General features: G+C 41.0%; 1 protein-coding gene across 1 annotated transcript; it reads right to left on the bottom strand.

Moving 5' to 3' along the window:
• Positions 1-2,413: 2,413 nt before the first annotated feature.
• On the bottom strand, positions 2,414-20,054 carry LOC124615278. Its single transcript, XM_047143033.1, has 3 exons — positions 19,690-20,054; positions 15,944-16,026; positions 2,414-3,780 (listed from the first exon to the last, which is right to left on the bottom strand). Exons 1-3 carry the CDS (start codon positions 19,864-19,866, stop codon positions 3,663-3,665), a joined length of 378 nt encoding a protein of 125 aa, XP_046998989.1. The 5' UTR covers positions 19,867-20,054; the 3' UTR covers positions 2,414-3,662.
• Between the last annotated feature and the right edge of the window lie 1,775 nt (positions 20,055-21,829).

The following is a 21,829-nucleotide window of genomic DNA, read 5'->3' as shown; positions in this document are numbered from 1 at the left end:
ACACGCTCCTAAGTGAAGATATTGAACGTACGGAATAGCCTGTGTACTCCCCGGACCTAAACCCTATAGGTCATGCCTGAGATGCTCTCATCAGACATGTTTCTCAACAAACACTCGCTCCCCAAACTGTGCAAGAACTGAAAACCACCCCGAGAGAGGAATGGGACACTGTCCCCAAAAGACTTCTCAACAGTTTGGTAGCTAGCATAAATAACAAGTGTAAAATGTGCATTAGTGCCTGAGGAGGGAGTATTCCATATTGAGAGCCCAATATAGACCTTTATATTAGCTATCTGACCTGTATCGAACATGAACGTTATTTATTTTTAATACTTTCTTTCCCATGTGGTGAAGGCTTCACCATTTTTCAATATAAGTAAACTGCTCCACCTTTATTACATACTTACTGATTTTCATGTCACCCATCATTGCTTGTGATTATTCCTGTCCAACAGTGTGTCTGTTCCTTACAGTCAAGCAGGTAGTTGACTGGTGAATGGCCAGATGTCAGTATCCAACAGCACAGTAGTTTGGCAAGTGACCATGTTGCCATTTTCGGGTGCACTTAAGAATTGATTGCCTAGGAGCTCATGCAGGGCTTTTACCTCATAGCCCCCCCCCCCCCCCCCCCCCCCCCCCCCCGCCCACCCCACCCTCCTTCCTCAATCCGATTTGGCACTTTGTCCATGGTCCATGCCCTGGTGCAGTTTGTGTCCAGCATCTCCTACTGACACATTGCATCATCCACGGTTCGCACCCATAGACGAGTGCTGTTAGCATCTCTGCTGTTGCTCTGCTTGCCCCTGAAGTCAATTCATTGTGGGATATCTCCTTTTTCTTCTTCTTAACCAGACTAAGTGTAGGTTCCCAGGCCTTATTAAGGATGTGGCCACTATCATTATTGTTGAGCAGTTATCGTACTCAAATCTCGATAGATTTTTTAATGACAATCCCAGATGTTAGACATCTGTGTCTGATCCTCAGTATAGTGGTAATCCATTGTGTGTAATTCTGATAGGCAATGTTCCACTACTGCTGACTTGTTGGGCTGGTGCAGTGTGGTGTGCCATTGGTGTTCTTGGCAGTGATCTTTGACAGTCTGCACTCTCCGACCTTTGTATGTCATGTCACTTTGACAGGGGATCTGATAGACCTCAGACTTCAGAAGTTCAAGGTCATACTTGACATTACCAAGCAGTGCCTGTGTTTTAGCTAGTGGGCAGAAGACCATCTTCACTTTATGTATTTGGAAATGTTGCTCATCCCAGTTCCACACAATAGAACATTGATTTTACTATGGAAGTGGATGGAGTGTGCCCCTTTCTGGATGTTTTGGTAAAAAGAAAGCATTAGGCCACAGCATGTACTGTAAGACGACACATGTTACGCTTGCACCATCTCCAACAATGAGAGTCTCTAGGCTTGCACCATCTCCAACAATGAGAGTCTCAACCAAGAACATCACCACTTGAGAATGGTGTTCCAGAAGAACAGCTACACAAAGTGGCACATTCAGAGAGCCCTACATTCTACTCCGACTGTACAACCAGTAGAAATTGAAGATGAACCTCAGAAGCATGTAACCACTATATTTATTTCACTTTGTGGCACATTATTTGTAAAGATAGGATAAATTATCTGAAAACACAAAGCAGCAGCAGTCATCCCCCCCAGCTAGAACAGGAGCCCTATTTGGTACATGGATAACCTTGGACTATGGAAGTCTGGAACCGTATCACGTGTCCTGCCAGTGTGGCATGACATATATAGGTCAGACAGTGTGTAATGTCGAAGATCATTTCTGAGAACGCCAAACTGCAGCAGCTTAGCAAGTTGTCAGTCATGCAACAGTGCATATTGGAATTACTTGAAATGGGTTAGGATCGTCGTAAGGTTCTGACATAGGGGTATAACTTCTAGGACTGTGTCATTAAAGAATCTATCAAGATTCAAGTGGATACATCCTTAGTAAGGCCTGGGAACACACACTTAGTTTGATTAAGAAGAGGAAGGAGATACCCCAGAATGAACTGACTTCTGGGACAGGCAGACCAACAGCAGAGACGCAGCGAGCATGTGTACCTGGGCACAAACTGTGGACAGTGAAGTGTTGGTGAGACGTGTGTGGACAAGCGCCTCTGCCTGAGCACAGACCGCGTACAAAGCACCAGGTCGGAGGAAGGGAGAGGGAGAAGAGGGGGGGGGGGGGGGCAAGGTGAAAGCCCCTCCTAGGCAATCAGTTCATCAGCTCACCTGGTATACTGATGCAGATGCAAAATTTTCTCTTTCTGGCCCCACCTTAGCTCATCACAGAACTGTTTTCTTAGGTCTACATCACTCTAGAGAGTTATTTCTCTAAATCGAATCACTGTATCCTTAAAATCTCAAAGGCACAACTAAGATAATGTATGGCTCTCTTTTGATCTTTTATTCTTTTAATGGAAGAAGAAAATTTCTTCAGAATTCAGTCAAATTCCATAAAACTTTTGTACAGAAATGTATACAAAATTCATTCTTATTTTTATTAGGTTTCAGTACAAGAAATAAATTGTTTCTATTGTGAAAATTACTGTGTACCTTGATCAGAACAAGAAAGTGATTGACAGCTGAATATGGGAGCATATGGTGCTGTTGGTTCATATTTGTCTTCACTCACAATATCATTGCGGCAGCAATGACTCGGCCTTTCTATTCTAAACACATGCACATGCTGCTCGTTGATGGGGTGTATTAGGTTTGTGTTTAGGATATTCCTTCGTGTAAAAGCAACATGCCATGAGAAAAAAATCCAAAAATGAAAATGAATCAACCCGGTTAACAAAATAGAAAGCATGTCTAAGCTCATTCTCTGATTGCTGCTATCATTACTGTTTTGTAAACAATTAACTGGGCAATCACTTTGTTATTCTGAGCCAGGTAAATGGTCTAGCTACTACTTACAATAATACTGGGTTTGGCAAAAACTGAGCAGCATATGTTTTGAATGACTCTTCACAACAGAATGGAGTGATAACATACTGAAGTGTTGTATTATTATGTTAGTCTTTAATATTCAGTTAAAAGTTATTGCTTCACTGATTTCTTGGTTGCTAATGGAATTTGCAATCCTTAGTCAACTTGGAACTGAACAGTACCATCTACAAGCACTGAAAATCACCTTACAATGTTGCTTACAAATATGTTAGTATGAAGAAGTGACCATTAGGTAACAGTAGTTTCAAAAGATACACAGTTTGTGTCTCAATCTGTAATATATTGTATACAAAATTATGTCAATTTTTTTTCTAGTTATATTCTGACTAGTAATTTAACATAGCTGTAAAGTGAACATAAAAAATAATATTGATGCAACATGAAAGCTTGTGGACAGAGTACAATTATTTTGATTTGTCTAGTAAGAATTGTGCAAGAAATGCTTGTAATTTACATATACAGAACAAAATTCAGGTCCACATGGCAGAAACAATGCTGACAGTTGCACACGCATAATGGAGAATCGTGTCTCTTTAGAGTTGTCCTGGATTGCAGTATTACTGTATGTGCAGCAAACTACAGTACACTTTTGAAAAGAAACTACTGATGATGGGTTTAACACAACGCCTATTATCTGTCTTAAACACACAACTTATTTCTTGCATTATTGATATAATCTGTAGCATAAATTAATGAATTCCTTCAAGTGGGGAATAGGCTTTATACTGATACAAGTCTGACCCTCCATATCCATACAAAAGACGTCCTCTTCCTTGTTCATCATAATATGGGTATCGATACTTTGGCCTGAAAATAAAAAAAAAGGTATGTAATATGCAGGAAAAAGTAATTTCCATTACATTAATTACCTATACAAATTAACAGCTTTAGGAATTTGAGAACTCTTCAAAAACTGTGACGTTTTCTGGTGTCATAAATATAAACATGTCTATAGCAGACAAAGTGAAGGGAATAACAGGATTACAACTGATTCATAGAAATCAGCTCAACCATTAATCTTACAAATACCTGTAGTATGCATTTCCAAACACACAAAAATAACTTGCAGATACCGGAAGTAGAGATTAATGGACACACACTGAATGAGGCTCCATGTGTGAAATCCTTGGCATCTACATGAGTAATAAACTGAGGTCCAACAGTGTGTGTGCAGTTTTATTGTCAGACATGAATATAAAAATTTTAATTAGATTGTATTACACAACATGGATGCTTTTGAAATTTTACACTCAACACAAAGATATAGTCAGGAGAGCCTCACTTGACCCATAAAGAAATACACTCCTGGAAATGGAAAAAAGAACACATTGACACCGGTGTGTCAGACCCACCATACTTGCTCCGGACACTGCGAGAGGGCTGTACAAGCAATGATCACACGCACGGCACAGCGGACACACCAGGAACCGTGGTGTTGGCCGTCGAATGGCGCTAGCTGCGCAGCATTTGTGCACCGCCGCCGTCAGTGTCAGCCAGTTTGCCGTGGCATACGGAGCTCCATCGCAGTCTTTAACACTGGTAGCATGCCGCGACAGCGTGGACGTGAACCGTATGTGCAGTTGACGGACTTTGAGCGAGGGCGTATAGTGGGCATGCGGGAGGCCGGGTGGACGTACCGCCGAATTGCTCAACACGTGGGGCGTGAGGTCTCCACAGTACATCGACGTTGTCGCCAGTGGTCGGCGGAAGGTGCACGTGCCCGTCGACCTGGGACCGGACCGCAGCGATGCACGGATGCACGCCAAGACCGTAGGATCCTACGCAGTGCCGTAGGGGACCGCACCGCCAATTCCCAGCAAATTAGGGACACTGTTGCTCCTGGGGTATCGGCGAGGACCATTCGCAACCATCTCCATGAAGCTGGGCTACGGTCCCACACACCGTTAGGCCGTCTTCCGCTCACGCCCCAACATCGTGCAGCCCGCCTCCAGTGGTGTCGCGACAGGCGTGAATGGAGGGACGAATGGAGACGTGTCGTCTTCAGCGATGAGAGTCGCTTCTGCCTTGGTGCCAATGATGGTCGTATGCATGTTTGGCGCCGTGCAGGTGAGCGCCACAATCAGGACTGCATACGACCGAGGCACACAGGGCCAACACCCGGCATCATGGTGTGGGGAGCGATCTCCTACACTGGCCGTACACCACTGGTGATCGTCGAGGGGACACTGAATAGTGCACGGTACATCCAAACCGTCATCGAACCCATCGTTCCACCATTCCTAGACCGACAAGGGAACTTGCTGTTCCAACAGGACAATGCACGTCCGCATGTATCCCGTGCCACCCAACGTGCTCTAGAAGGTGTAAGTCAACTACCCTGGCCAGCAAGATCTCCGGATCTGTCCCCCATTGAGCATGTTTGGGACTGGATGAAGCGTCGTCTCACGCGGTCTGCACGTCCAGCACGAACGCTGGTCCAACTGAGGCGCCAGGTGGAAATGGCATGGCAAGCCGTTCCACAGGACTACATCCAGCATCTCTACGATCGTCTCCATGATAGAATAGCAGCCTGCATTGCTGCGAAAGGTGGATATACACTGTACTAGTGCCGACATTGTGCATGCTCTGTTGCCTGTGTCTATGTGCCTGTGGTTCTGTCAGTGTGATCATGTGATGTATCTGACCCCAGGAATGTGTCAATAAAGTTTCCCCTTCCTGGGACAATGAATTCACGGTGTTCTTATTTCAATTTCCAGGAGTGCATAACACTGGGACACAAATTTAAAATTTTAACCAATGTTAACATTTTGATAATCAAAACTATTTAAACTTCAATGACAAATTATATGCAAAGGAATGACATAGTTAAAAGTGAGGCAGAGTCATGGTGGAGCTAGTGTCACAGAACAATTTTTAGCCAGTCGCTTTTGAGTTTTGGACTAGGCAGGGAGCAGGTATGTGTCTGTCTACTGTTGGATGGTACTGTCAATAGTCACAGCCATACCAGGCTGTCCTCCAAGACTCCAGCTAAAACTACAAGTGTCTAAGGCATGTGTCATCTGAGGTACTGCTTGTCGGTCAGACATCGGTCTCAATTATAGCTGCCTGCCATATAGAGGCCAGCAAAGAAAATATAATTCCTTATGGCTCATTTGCCTAGTGCAAACTTTATTTTCATTTTTTTTACCACTAAATTTTCACATAAATATAACAGTGGAATTTTAATTTATTGATTTCCTGCTGCAAATGCAAAGTTCAATATTAACACTCGTTTTTTGAACTTTCTTTAAAAAGGAATTAGTTGATGATAATCAGTTAACAGATGGGGTATCTACTGAAATTCACTTGCTAAACTGGGTATTGAGAAGCTATCACAAGTAAGCAGTTTTCAACACCACCATCACAGAACTTTGACCAGCGCAGTGTATAAGCCCTGAAATATTTATGACTGCCTTTAATGGTTAAAGTACAAGGTGTTTCAAAAAGAACAACCTATTAAAAATATATATATATATATATACAAACATGGGATGAATTGCAAAATGTTTCAGCTATGCTGTTATAAATGTTTTGCATGTCCACCAGCCGCAGCATGAACAACGTTTAGGCAATAGCTAAATTCGTCATAAACTTTACTTAATGTGTCTGCTTTTAGAGAAGTTATGGTGGCTGTTAATCTGTTCTTCACTTCTTCTATGTCACGAGGTGAAGGGAGAGACGAACACACTTTCCTTCACAAGAAAAAATTGCATGGGGTCACATGTGATGATCTAGGAGTCCAAGAATGCATGACAATGTCTTGGGAAAAGTGTGCCCTATCCAGCAGGCAGAGTATCATTAAGAAACTGATATCTGTTGTTGTTCCAATGTGGTGGAGCTCCATCCTGTTGGAAAATGAAATGATTGGAGTCCTACTGAAGTTGTGGAAAAAGCCAATTCTGCAGCATTTGAAGACAGCTGGTTCCAGTCACTGTCTTTTCATTTTTTAAAAAAAAAGAGAGAGAGAGAGAAAGAGAAAAGAAGGGACCATATACTTTTTTGCGAGAAATAGCACAAAAAATGTTTCTTTACTTGAGTGTCTTTCATGCTCATTAATGTCATGAGGGTTCTGGAGTCCCCATATGCATATGTTATGTTGGTTTACTTTACTGCTGACATGAAATGTTGCTTCATCTCTGAAAATTAACTATGGTAAATTTGTATTGTCTTCCAGTCCTCTACCAGAGCACTGTTGAAGTTAACCTGTTTCCTTTTATCACCAACCCAAAGAGCTTGCACTAATTGCAACCTGTATGGTTTATAGACCAAACGACACCTCAACACTTGACAACTGTCGTATGAGGTGCTGCCAGTTCTCTGTTATGTGTCCAGTAGACTTTTGTGAACTCCTCTCAAATGTTTGCCGAATTCTTTCCACCTCGCCATGAGATTCCAGCCCCAGATGCTGGAGCTGGTGTGTGTGTGTGTGTGTGTGTGTGTGTGTGTGTGTGTGTGTGTGTGTGTGTGTGTTTGTGTTTTACTGATGAAGGCTGTGGCCGAAAGCTTTATTTATGTAAGTGTCTTTTAATTGTACCTGTCTGGAACTTGACATGTCTTCTTTACAGTAAATAGCAATCTGTCTTTTCCTATATTGTTGATATTCCTACCTGGAGTTTCCATTGTTTGAAGAATACCTTATTAACTACTCCTGCTATAGTTGATACAAATATTCGGTCTTGGTTGTATAAATTTCAAATAAAGCTAATGTTTGTATTAAACATATCTTGACATTGCTAGTATATAGGATATGCTCCGTGTGAAGCTACATAAATGATTTGCTTGAAGTGTTAGATAAAAATGGCAGCATATTAGTTAAAGACAGGGTTCAGTGGCTTGTTTTTCAAAATAGCTGTTCTTATACTGCACACACACCTAGAAGTATTTCCCATAATTACCGGTGCGAGTAGAGTAGCACTAGTCATAATATCTTGTTAGTGTACTTAACAGAAGTAGCCTAATGTGGCTACTTCTGCTTGCAGATGTGTAACTTGACTCTTAACACATCACTGAAGACTGCCCTTCATGATGAGATTCACAGATTCTAATGTGCAAATTAATTAATGAATGTGTGTGGGCTATGTATGCTTGCTGTGGAGCTCATGTGTGATGTGGAGGAGGCTCTACTGGCAGTGCAGTGCTGAATGAACTGAGATGCAGCTAGCTGTAAGTCATGGCTCATGTCAGGTTTTAACAACATTGGATTTAACTTCCAAATTCCTATTGGTGTGCTTGGTTTAAATTACCTTAAAATATCTGTCAAGTTTAGTGCTGGATCTCCTATGCTTCCCATACTGGTACATTGTAATTTCTAGTGTTGCACCTCTGGCAGCTTTCATTAGAATCTCTCATTGTTACTACAGGAAAAGGAGAAAAATATCATTAAGCTGGCCCAAACAGGTCTAAAGAAACAGGCAGCATGTTACTGCCTGCACACCTTTTGGGAATGGAACTGGGAAAGGATGAAGTGACTGCAGTATTAAAATTACCCTCTGCTACACAACGTAAAGTGGCTTGGATAGGATGGATGTAGATGTAAAAGTGAGGAACTGTGGACATGTCTAAGCCCTAAGAGTAATTGATCTTCCGTGCCAGTGCTCAGTTTTTTGAGTTAAGGTGGTTCAATCTCTCAGTCACAGGAACTCATAACATTATGTTTCTCTGGAAGTAACAGAAAGGATAGAAACTGATTATTTTCACCGAGAGTTATGAAATGCCATTAGAATGCCTTAAAGTGTGTTTTTCATTATGGATTGGCTTTCAAACAAAGGAGTCCTTTCAGAAAGATGAAGGCCAGGCCAGACATCATAATTACCTCTCTCTTACAGCCAATCGGAATGGGCAGCAAAGTTTTATTTAACTGCAACGAAGCTTGCAAACAACAACAGTAGACAAAACAACCACCCAAATGGTCAACAATGATCTTTGTGAAAGCAGTCTCTAAGTATGTTGTCTCATTGTGTCCCTCCCATCAACTACAGTTCACAAAGGAAACACATTCAACAGACTTGCTTTGTAGCCAGAGAAGTTGCAGTTTAGTGTGTAACCTTACAACCAGCATTACTGTAATCTTCAGTGGTCATAATGTGAGCAGGAATACTGTCACATGGAAATTCTTAGAGATTTTCTAATTATCATCTATGCCCAAAGATGCTTTACACTTTGAGAGTCACATATGTTATAATCAAAGAAGGTTTTATCTGTGAATTCTGGCAAGAGGACCTGCAATCTTAGATATAAAAGCAAAGCTGTTTCATCAACAGTAGAGACTGTGGAATTTAAAATTGCCCCAAATTCGTTTGTGAAATATATCAGTATTATGGTGCTAAACAGCTGGTATGGACAGAAATCAGCATTGGCAGATATATGGATGTTTGTGACATTTGAATCACTTTTCTACCATTTGAATATACAGAGACAAGAGCCTTCAATATATTAATCTGTGATGTCATTGACAACTGTTTTCATTTTGTGGGAGATAACTCTTGTGCTCATAGAACTCATTTCATGGGTGGGAGCTATAATGTGAGGATAGCATATGAATTTTGTGGTCAGTGTTATCCTTTTACATAAGTTTTACTAAACTGGCCTCAGATTTAATTCAAAAATATAATAAGGATACAGCACAACCTCCCAGTACTGTTCCAGAGTAATAAATTCTTATTCTTTTAGAAAAGCAGCATAAACTTCAATGAACACACAAGTGATGACCATTCAATATTATGGACAAGAATTATGGATGTTTTGCAATGTTCTGAGTTGTTCCACAAACACATTTCTCTTTAAGTCACACAATCAAGAAGTACAGAGCATTTACATCATAATATTATGTTGATTATGAATGTATATTACTCTGTATGTGAGAGCAGAGTAAACAAAAAGCTTAGATTTACAAACAGTAGATGTTGAGTCGCAGACAGGCACAACAAAAAGACTGCTAAACAAGTAAGTTTTCAGCCAACAGGCCTTCTTCTGAAGTAGACAACACACACCCACATTCATGCCAACACATCTCACATACAAGTGAGCACTTTCTCTGGCTGCCATGGCCAGACTGCAAGCGGCTGCACTTGATGGGAGAAGCAATCTGGGAGGTGGGGATGAGGAGGTTGGGGCGGGGAGGAGGAGGGATAGCAGGGCCGGTAAATTGCTGCTTGTGGGAGCATACAGTGATGTGGCGGGGAGACGGTACGACAGCTAGGTACAGTCGGGAGGTTAGATGAAAGGTGGGGGGATAGTGGAGTGAAAAGGAGGGAAGTAAAAACACTGTGGTTGAGTTGGTGTAATAAAGGCCTGTGTAGTGCTGAAGTGGGAACAGGGAAGGGGCTAGGTGGGTGAAGGACAGTGACAAATGAAAGTTGAGGGGTCACGGAAACTTAGAATATATTGCAGGGAGACTGCATCCGTAGTGGCAAGCAGTCCGTCTCAAAATATACATGAGTCTCACTGAGGCCTTCACAGATTGAAAATACCTTACCAACCTTGTACAGAAACAGAGCTCCCATGCCTTATCTCTCCAGACATCCACCGCCTCCCAAAGTTCCACCATCTGGCCACAAAGGACGATTCCCCTCATGACTCAGTACCACCCAGGACTGGAGCAACTGAATCACATTCTCTGCCAAGGTTTCAACTACCTTTCATACTGTGCTGAAAAGAGGTATGTCCAATCCACTATCCTTCTCACCCCTTCCTCAATGGTATTCCACCACCCACTGACCCTACACAATATCCTTGTCCATCCTTACTTCACCCTTGTTCCCCACGCCTTGCTTATGGCTCATATCCCTATAACAGACCTAGATGCAAGACTTATCTCACACATTCTCCCACCACCACCTACTCCATTCTGTCACAAGCACAACCTGTCCCATCAAAGGCATATCTACCTGTGAAAGCAGTCATGTAATTTCCAAGCTAAGCTGCAACCACTGTGCTGCATTCTATGTTGGCATGTCCACATGAGTGGCCACTGACAAACTGTGGCAAGAAACGGCTGGACCATCCAGTTGCTAAGCATGCTGCTCAACAGAACGTTCTTCACGTCAACGACAGCTTCAGAAGCTCTTCTGGCCTGCAGTATATCCGATATTCCTGTAAACTCTCTGGCCTCAACCTTGGTTAGTCACTATCTTTTATTCACTTATCCCCTTCCCTGTTCCCATTACAGCTCCACGCACCCTTCTATTACACTAACTCAATCACAGTGTTTTTACTTCTCTCCTTTTCCACTGCACTCTCCCTCCCTACCAACCCTCCACTCTGCCCTCCCCCCTCCCGCTTCGTCTAACCTCCTGACTGTTCCTAGCTGCCCTATCCTCTCCTCACTATGTTCCTGTATGCTCCCACAAGCAGTACTTTACCGTCCTCCATTGCTACCCTGCTGTCCTGTCCAGCCTCCCCCAACTTCCTCCTTAATACCACCATCCATATTGCTTCTCTCACCATGCACAGTTACTAGCAGCCTGGCCAAGACAACCAGTGACAGCAGATGTGTATTTGTGTGTGAGTAGTGTTTGCGTGAAAGTGAGTGTGTGTTGCCCACTTCAAAAGGAGGCTTTTTGGCTGAAAACTTACTTGTTTAGCAGTCTGTTGTGCCTGTCTGTGACTCTAATATTTACAAAGGGTACGAAATCTGGTCTGGTCATGTACTTGCTTCCAGCCATGTAGTTTTTGGAGCCCAAATTATATTCTTGTTAGCCTTTGATCTTTTACAGTTCCTCTCTCTCATTGTCATTATATATTGTCACAAAGCCCTTTTCTAGTTTCACTGTTATCAGTATATTTCTACTTTTTTAGCAGATTCCCCATTCATCTCTTTACTTCCCATAGAAGAAACCTTGACATGGTGACTCTTTCACGACTGCACGCACAGTAAGGATGACTACAATAGCAGGTGTGCAGATCGGACAACATGGGTGTAATTCAATCAGGTTTTACGGTTGTAATACCACGGAACAGTTCACATTTGTAAAAGAAGTTTATGTATGATGCTTTGTCTAATTACCCCTTATATAACCTCGTGAAGACCGCCCTAAACAGACCAAAATCAGTTGTTTTATAAAGAAAAGTACAGCTGTGAAAATATACAAAGATGTTTCTCAGGAAACCTTCTATTTTAAAATTGTGAGCTAAACATTTTATTCTTACTTTGTACCTCTCTTTTGTCACTTTTTGTAGGTCCCTTTGTTTGTGTGTTCTTGTTAATTTGAATGCATACCATTGCTGAATTTTCTGTCAGTTCTTGGCAGAACATGGTAACAATTTTATGTAGGAAACATTTCCTGATGTTCTGCAAAGTTATATTTATTTGGTTATGAACTGTCTTTCAACTTCTTAGGTCATCATCAAATGACTACTAAATGTAATAATGCCATATTGCTCAGCAGCCTAGAGCAAGTCATTCAATTGGATGCCACTTCAGTGACCTACATGTCCCTGAGCCAACAGCAGCCAGTGTTCCCAAGTGCTCACCCATCCAGGTACAGACAAAGCCCGAAGACATGATAAGCAGAGAATCACTGTATCAAACATAGCGACGCCTTTGCAAACACAGATAAAATGATGAGTTACTTATACAGTTATCAACAAATAATTTAGAAGTAAAGGAGAGCACTTGCCAAATAGTAGAAATGTTCAGAAGGAGGGAGCAGGTGTGTGGTATAGGGATGTGAGAGGGAGAAACTGCAGGTGCATGGACTAGGAAAACAACAGGTGGGTGCCAGAGCTGGTGCCTTTATGCATTGCACCATGATGATGAAGTTGAGTTGTGGATTGGGAGGGACGACAGAATGGAGGAAGAGGAGACTTTTGGGTAGAGGTGTAGAGCAACGAGCTAGCTGATATTGAGGCCAGGAGCATTATGGAAGGATTCACAAGGCAAGGACTGTGAATCAGCCATTGACTTCAAAAATGATGTTATGCTCAACAGCTCCTCCGCTAGGTGGTCAATTCTGTTCTTCTCTACAGTCTGATGGTGGCCATTCATTCTGATGGACAGCTGGTTTGTGTTTATGATCATGTAAAACGCTGTGCAGAAATTGCAGCAGTTCTGGTATATGGCATGGCTGCTTTCACAGACGGCCTTGCCTTTGATGGGATACGATAAGCCAGTGACAGGACTAAAATACGGTGTACTAGGAAGAAGAACTGGGCAGGTCATGCACCTGGATCTTCCACAGGGATATGCTCCCTGTGACGAGGGACTGGGAGTGCAAGTGGCATATGGATGGACCAGAATGTTGTGTAGATTGGGAGAGCAGCAGAATAACAGTTTAGGAGGGACAGGAACGACCATGGGTATGACATTCTTCATTTGTGGGCATGTGATAGAGAATCAGAGTCCTGGCGAAGGACGTGATTTAGTTGTTCCAGTCTGGTCTTGTATTGGACGATGAGAGAGACTCCTTTCTAGCAGGTTCTTGGAGGTGGTGGGAGGATTAGGGGTGTGTGAAGTATGGTGCAGAAAATCTGTTGGTGGACTAGGTATTGGGGGTAGTGTCTGTATGTGAATGCCTTTGTAAGACCTTCAGCATGCTGGGCAAGGGAATTTTCACCACTGCAGATACCCCATCCATGGGAGGCCAGGCTAATTGGGAGCAATTTTTTTGTGTATCATCAACGAATCTGAATCAGACAAGGGATTTGTGGTTTTTGGAGGCTAGGAAGGTTTCCTCTACATGGCCCATAAAGAGGTTGGCATAGGAGGGTGCCATACGAGTACCTAAAGCCTGTGCTGCAGATTTGTTTATGTACTTTCCCTTCAAAGGAAAATTTGTTGTGTGTGGGGATGTAATTGGTAAGGTGTATATGAAATGAGGTAGTGAGATTGGAGTCGGAATGGGTAGTGTATGACAGTGTAGTGTTTTGAGATATTTGTAAACATGCCAACACACCACTGGAAAGCTGTCGACAAGAGATGCTCGTGAATAAATTGAATAAGAATATATGTAGTGGGAAAGGGAAACTGTGTTTTCCTTTCTTGTATGCAGTGAATGTGGAGCAGTGGTGGAGCTGGCAAGAAGAGAACCAATAAAAAAATGCTATTACAGCCACTGGTCATCCAGGAGTCATTTGTGCCATGGTGCACCAAATGCCTAAATCCGAGAGCCATGGAGTAAATGACACACCAACAAGGGTGTAATGAACAATTGAACAGCAGTAGTCATTTATCTGGTTTGCTCTCTCAGGTCCTAAAGTAGCCATGTATGGATGTTTTTGAATGTACTCAAGGCAGTGGTATTACCATAGCAATTATTTGTTGTGTTGTTAAAAGAAATAGTGAAAATGTTGGGCAAAATATACCCCTGTTTGTGAGAAGTGTGGCTATTTATTTAGTAGAGCAGTAGAGAGAACTTGCGGAAGCATTCCAGGAATCTTCACCATAGTTAGATGGACAGGGAGGTGGCACAGAAGGATCCGGACCACCAAACAACTACTCTGAGAAGAGAGGATAAAGATAATACTATTGTCATCTGGCAGTGTATAGGGCTGGCAAAATATTGCCCAGTTATATCGGCATGGGGCGCAACTTCCTGCTAGTGCAGGTATATGACCCACCACAAACCTTACAAAATATACATCTGCAGGAGAAGAGGGAAAAATACACCACAATAGACATGAGGCCATGAGTGTGTGGGATGTTGTTGTATAGAGAGGTGACATCATCAGTGGATCCATGGAGTAGGGATCCAGGTAGTAATGGGACAAGGATAGAGTCGGCAATGGACATCCTTTGTCATGACAGGGTATGCTTCAGGCAATTGGTTGTAAGTGCTTGTTGACAAGAGTAGAGATTCTTTCAGTGGGAGCACAGTAGTTGGCTACAGTGAGACATCCAGGATTGTTAATTTGTGGACTTTGGGAAGCATATAGAATGTGTGTATAAGGCAGGTCATTGGGGTTAGGAGGGAGATGGATTTAGGGCACAGTTTCTGGGATAGGCATAGGAATTCTCGCTTATCCCCATTCTTCACTGTTGATGCCACCTCATTATACACTAACATCCCTCATGCCCATGGCCTTGCTGCTGTCGAACACACTCCACCTACTGAACTGCAGTTCCTGCTTTGTGCATTCAGCTGGCACAGTGCACATTAAAGATAAAAATGTGATGACATGTAGTGTGTTTACAAAGGAAAGTATTACATTTTCATGTCATGCAGAAATAGTTACATTAACTAAAAGATGAAACTTTTCTTGTGGAGATATATTTAACAACAGATTGCAGAGTTCCCAGGGTGAAATTTTCACTCTGCAGTGGAGTGTGCACTGATATGAAACTTCTTGGGAGATTAAACTGTGTGCTGGACTGAGACTCAAACTTGGTACTTTTGCCTTTTGCGGGCAAGTGCTCTACCAACTGAGCATGGCTCACAACCCATCCTCACAGCTTTACTTCCATCAGTACCTCAGCTCCTACCTTCCAAACTTCACAGAAGTTCTCCTGCAAAACTTGCAGAGTTGTTTCCACCACAGTAAGCAATGTCGGAGAAAATTAAAAGCTGAACTTACAATTTTAGTCTAGTACTTTTAACCAAAACTTAATGTAACAGAAGGGAAAAAAGAAATAAGAGTTTGGTCATTTAATAGTAAGCTGGCATTCTGTGTCATATGTTTACTGATTTACAGTTAATGTAACTATTTTCGCTTGACATAAAAATCATTATGCTTTCCTATGTAAACATTCCACATTTCATCATTTTTGTATTTTCTGTAGGATAAATAATATCAGTGAAAGTCACACATCATTTTATCTGTGTTTGCTACATACAGTTGTCATCTGACAATGGCCTAAGAAAACAAAAGCTGGTTCAAGAGCATCACAAAATGTTTCCTGTTTAATATTGAATGTACAAATTACAGTGTGCCTGTCTGTCACATGTTTCATTGAGTAGCACATGGACAACAACATTAAGAGCAGAAGAAATTTATGTGAACTGTATGTGTTAGGAAGGAAAGAAATCTGTAATACCTCTCAAAATATTGAAAATTCGGTGCCCTCGGTTGCAGAGTTGTTTCCACCAGAGTAAACAGTGTCAGAGAAAGGACAGCAACCTGAAAAAGGTATGATCAAGTAAAAAACATTAATTTCAAATTAAAAAAAAGTTAAATATCCTATAAATCGTTTTACATTGCTCTTTAATGATACCAGTAGCATTAAAACATACAAGAAAGACACCTCTCAGCAGTTATACATTATCTATGCTAATTAAATATGTAATATGTAGAGAATAGGACCATGAATGAAGTTAGAAAGGGAAGAAAGTACACAATAAATTAGCAATAAATGTGACAAAAGCGAAAGCAAAGAAAATAAAGCTGCAAATATGTGATGCCAAAGGGAATGGAAGAAAATACTATCACAGTTTCAGATGGATGCTGTGGCTCAAATGCATTTTGTAGGGTCAAATCCTACCTCTAAAGTTACAAAGTTTGACAGTGGTAAGAGATATCCAAATACCATGAAAATGACACATGTTCCTGGCATTGCATTCTAGATGAAGTTCAGTAATAGGACATTGGATGATACCAATAAAACATAAGAAGAATACTTTATTTCTGATCCAGGACAGTCCAGAACCTGAATTTATTAACTAGCTTTTAAAGAAAGGCTTTTGCTGTCTTAAGTCACATATAAAAATGCCAAAATCTGTCTGACACCTGCTGGAATAACTTTATATCTACATCTAAACTTGGTAAAAAATATGGCAGGCTCAGTAGCAACAGAAACTATGTTATCACGCTTAATGAGAGCTCATTATAAAACCTGCCTAATGCACCTCATTCATCGACACAATAAGCCATATTGTTGGTATAACACAAACAAACTGTTTGGGGAAGAGTATTTTCAGATTTTGGGGGAACAAGTGAGGAAGACTTGTGAATGTACGCATATTGTTTCCTAAACGTCATTTCAGTCCTATCTAGCAATCAATACTGACTTGACTACTACCTAGTTCTAAAAGGCAATGACTAGCCTGGAACATAATACCAGAACGGCTGAACATCTATCTCATCACTTGAACTGTTTAAGTTCTCTTTCCAAGCACTACTACATCCTAAAGCTATACATGAGAACTGAGCCTCTAGAATGCTCTTGACTAAGTTTTTCTGTCATAACTGAAGCCAGTTACTCTTGATTTTCCTTATTACAGACCTCTTCAACAGATTTATATTTATTTTTGCTTTATGTTTTTTTTTCCCAACCCTCCCCCCCCCCCCCCCAATCCCTCTTGATTCCCCACACCCCCTTCATTCACCAACTAGTACTAGCTTCGATTTCTCATACATAAAGTAAGGGAAAGGGAACCACTCACCTATAGCAGATCAATGTGTGGAGCACAGTAACATAACAGAAAACAGGATTCACACTTCCTTTCTGGCACTAGCTCTTTCTCCAGCAACAGTACACACATTTACACACACAACTATCCAAATGATACTCCCGTGGCCACAGCAAGGCTACTGCTTTCAATAATCGAGTATCAATAATCAGTCTTGCCATGGCCACAAGAACATGCATTTGGGTGTCTCTGTATGTGGATGTGTGTACTATTGCTGGGAAAAGAGATAGTGCTCAAATTACTATAGGTGATTGGTTGCCTTTGCCTTATTTTATGTATTGCTCCATCCAGGAATTTCCAACTTTGTTTCCATATAAATTTATGACTACCTTTATCTTTCTTTTTATCTGCTTTTTATTTCTGTACCATGTTCAACTCTCATCCCTGGCTTATTGCCTGCCTGCCATTTGTTTTTATGGGTAAGCAATTAAGAGTCCAATGCTGTGTACCACTCATCTGAAATCTTGTCATTCCATATCTAGTATATCTAGTGCACCTCCCCCCCCCCCCCACCTATATATATATCTGTGTGTGTGTGTGCGTGTGTGTGTGCCTCATCTTTTTCTTATCTCCTATTTGCCTGTTCTTTTTTTTTGTTTTTACAATTGTTGTTGTTGTCGTTTTCAGTCCTTAGACTGGTTTGATGGAGCTCTCTTTTTACAATTATTGTTTATGATAATCATTTAAACAGGGCTTTGTAGTGCAGCATTAGAAGGACACAGGTTACTATTTGAGTCAGGAGAAAGGAAGTAATCTTTGTCCACTGCTGCTGAGTTGATTGATTTTGATGAAAATGTCACAACACAATTTCGACATTGAAAAACATTAATGCGCTGCAACAAACAGTTCCTTAGCAATGCCAGCAGTCTTATTTATTTTGTGTTGAGCAGCACACCTCAGTGATAAGCATTTGGCTTACTTTCAAAGGCGACTATGAATCTGTCTCGCATCTCATCTGTCAAACAAAATAAATGGTGGTCTCCTGGGGTATGCAGTGCAGGTTTCAGTCAGAGCAACACACCAGCTGTTTATGGTCAATATTTAGTTCAGGTAGCTACTTGGTCCACAACCATATTCATTCATTTTTGTTTTCAGTGTGTATGAAATGAGTTTCTGTCAAGACAAAGTCTATTCTAAATTTCCTTTAGTTGAAACTGCATCTTCATGCTGTGTAACAAATTTAACACATGTTAAAGATGCTGCAGAGTCTGCCTTTAGCAAATAAAATTGAAAAGGTTTTAACAGTAAGTGCAAACATCTTATTACATTCATTTTACAACAGAAGCCACAAATGATCGATTTTTGCTACTTCTGTATCTTCCTTACATAAAAATATATCTTCTACTACAACAATAATTAAAAGTCTTTTATATTATAGACAACATTTCACTGATCTGAGCATGAAGATGAACAATCAGTGATGTGAAACGTGTATGACAGCTAGTGGGTTGTGGCTGTTATTATCTGCTGTTGTATGCTACATTACATAGCTCTTTGTCAATGACAATTTATTTATAAACTGTCAGTCAAGTACACTCTCTGAAAGTTACTAACCTGAGATAATTGTGTAATTACCAGCACGTCAAATGCTCTGCTTTTGGAGCGTATCTGGTACCTTCAACATTATTTTAAGAGCGAATAAATACATTGTGAGACACTGCAAATGGTTTATAAGGCTGCCGATGTAATTGTGATTAACTTATTATTTACCGGTACCTCGATAATCCTTACGTACTTTGTGCCGTGTCATTTTAAAAGGGCATCATACAATTTTCGAGTTATTTTGATACCATATTACACGCCAGATACTATATTTCTGTATATCTAAGCATCATGTGTTATACTACAATGTCATGTACTAAGCAAATTTCGTGTTAATAGCTACCATATTAAACTACTCCAATAGGCCTCTAATTACGGCACACTACTGTCACACCCTTCTGCATTATCGCCTGTCATTAGTATTTGTCAAGCGAATTTTTGGTATTATTTCGTGAGACCGTTTAACTTGTACAATGACTTTGTCTTGACTCTTCACTAGCGACCAGTCATTCATCCAAACACGCACTAAAGATGTCATTTCTTCGCGCTGGATGGCTGACGGTAAAACCTCGCCAAGTCCTCAGTGCACCCGCAACACACAATCTCTGCATATTTTTTTAAACATAAGCAAAACTATCAAGCTAAAATGAGCTTAAACGCCTTAATTTCTTTAATTACGGAACTGTTATTTGTACTTACAAGGGCCGCAAAACCTAGTCTCATTGTGGCGGTAACCACCGTTCGCACACAGACGCATGCGGGGCAGTAGCTTCGTAACTGAATGTACTACATTCAGTTTAGCTGAGGCACAAAGAGAAAGTAGTCAGCCTACCTTCCCTCCACTCTCTCCGCTCGCTGCCGAAGGTGAGAGTGGAAGAGATGGTGTGGCGTATTCGTTTCCATTGTGCGAGGCAAAGCGGTCAGTAACTGCAATGCCAGGATGAGCTGACCGATTGCGACAAACATTTCTCACGTCCTTCACACGATGAGATATGCGATTGCAACTCATTTTTGGGGTATCAGTTTACGAAACATCAAAGAACCTATTCCCAGGAATGAAACATTTTTAAACTGTTCAGGACCGTACGGTAAACGAGATTGTGATCCCATGAACTAGGTTCATGGTATCTAAAATGACCGACGCCGACCACTCGAGTGGCGTCACCGGAATTGCGAGGGAAATTCCAGTAGCGTCACTCGTGTGACGTCACTTTCTCAGCCTGGACATTCACTTGAGCCGTATTCGTCCGACTGACAGGTTGCAGAAGCTTGTCCGTTGGAGTCGAGTAACATGCGACACACGACCGGCCGGCAGTCAGTCAGTCAGTCGCGAGACAACTGAACTGACTGATTAGAAAAATGGATAGTATTTTTAATTTCCAGAAGATACGTACCTTAACGAGACAAAGAACCAAACTAAAGCGAAGGGAATTTTGAGTCAGTCCCATATTAAACAAATGAAACAGGGTAGGACACCTTCATCACTTACATGAAAAACTGTGGAGGAACACGGGGAAAATTTTCGAAATACTACGGAATGAACATGGAAACATTTCAGTACACCTTTACAGCTATTCAGCATGTAATTACGAAATGATCGAATTTCTGGGAAAGTATACAACCTGAGGAACATTTCGCTTTGAGGTAACGGGACTAGTGCAGCAGGGGGGACTAGTGCAGCAGGGGATACAACCCGTCGGCTTTGAACAATGACGTCACAAGTCGCCAGAGAGCATGTATTACAGAGATGAAAGAGCTGAGGAGAATGTTGAGAAACAAAGGAATGCGAGAGAGATAAACATTGATTTTGTCAAAAGCATAAGTGTTTTTTGACTTTTTAAAAAAAAAATCTCACGAGATAGAATAAACCGATCCTACTTTATTAAGCAATATCTTGTCAAAAGCCGAGAAGCGATTGTTCTTTATGTTCTAGCTCCCTTCAGTACGTAATAAGTGTTTTTTGACTTTAAAAAAAAAATCTTACGAGATAGAATAAACTGATCCTACTTTATTAAGCAGCTCCCTTCAGTACCTAATAAGTGTTTTTTGGCTTTTTTAAAAAAAAATCTCACGAGATAGAATAAACTGATCCTACTGTATTAAGCAATAGTGTTTTTTTGGCTTTTTTTTTAAAAAAAATCTCACGAGATAGAATGAACTGATCCTACTTTATTAAGCAATAGAGTTTTTTTGGCTTTTTAAAAAAAAATCTCACGAGATAGAATAAACTGATCCTACTTTATTAAGCAATATTTTGTCAAAAACCAAGAAGCGATTCTTCTTAGTGTTGTAGCTCCCTTCAGTAGCTAATAAATGTTTTTTGGCTTTTTTAAAAAAAAATTCACGAGATAGAATAAACTGATCCTACTTTATTAAGCAACTTTTTTTTTTTTTTTTGGATTTTTTAAAAAAAAATCTCACGAGATAGAATAAACTGATCCTACTTTATTAAGCAATTTTTTTTTTTATTTAAAAAAAAAATCTCACGAGATAGAATAAACTGATCCTACTTTATTAAGCAATATCTTGTCAAAAGCCGAGAAGCGATTCTTCTAGTGTTGTAGCTGCCTTCAGTAGCTGATAAGTGTCTTTTGGCTTTAAAAAAAAAATCTCACGAGATAGAATAAACTGATCCTACTTTATTAAGCAATCAGTAAAAAAACGAAATTGAAACATCACAGCAAAAGCTTATTAGAACACAGAACTGCTTTATTATCTATGCCTCGAAGTGAAGACATTAAGATCTATGACTAAGGAATGACGTCATTGTTCAAAGCCGACGGGTTGTATCCCCTGCTGCACTAGACCCGAGGTAACTTGCAAAAAATGGCTCTGAGCACTATGGGACTTAACATCTGAGGTCATCAGTCCTCTAGAACTTAGAACTACTTAAACCTAACTAACCTAAGGACATCACACACATCCATGCCCGAGACAGAATTCGAACCTGCGTCCGTAGCAGTCGTGCGGTT

The sequence above is a fragment of the Schistocerca americana genome, chromosome 5 (genome assembly GCF_021461395.2).
Source record: "Schistocerca americana isolate TAMUIC-IGC-003095 chromosome 5, iqSchAmer2.1, whole genome shotgun sequence".
Lineage (NCBI taxonomy): Eukaryota > Metazoa > Arthropoda > Insecta > Orthoptera > Acrididae > Schistocerca > Schistocerca americana.
The sequence above is the reverse complement of the archived record's forward strand: the minus strand, read 5'-3'. Positions and strand labels throughout refer to the sequence as shown.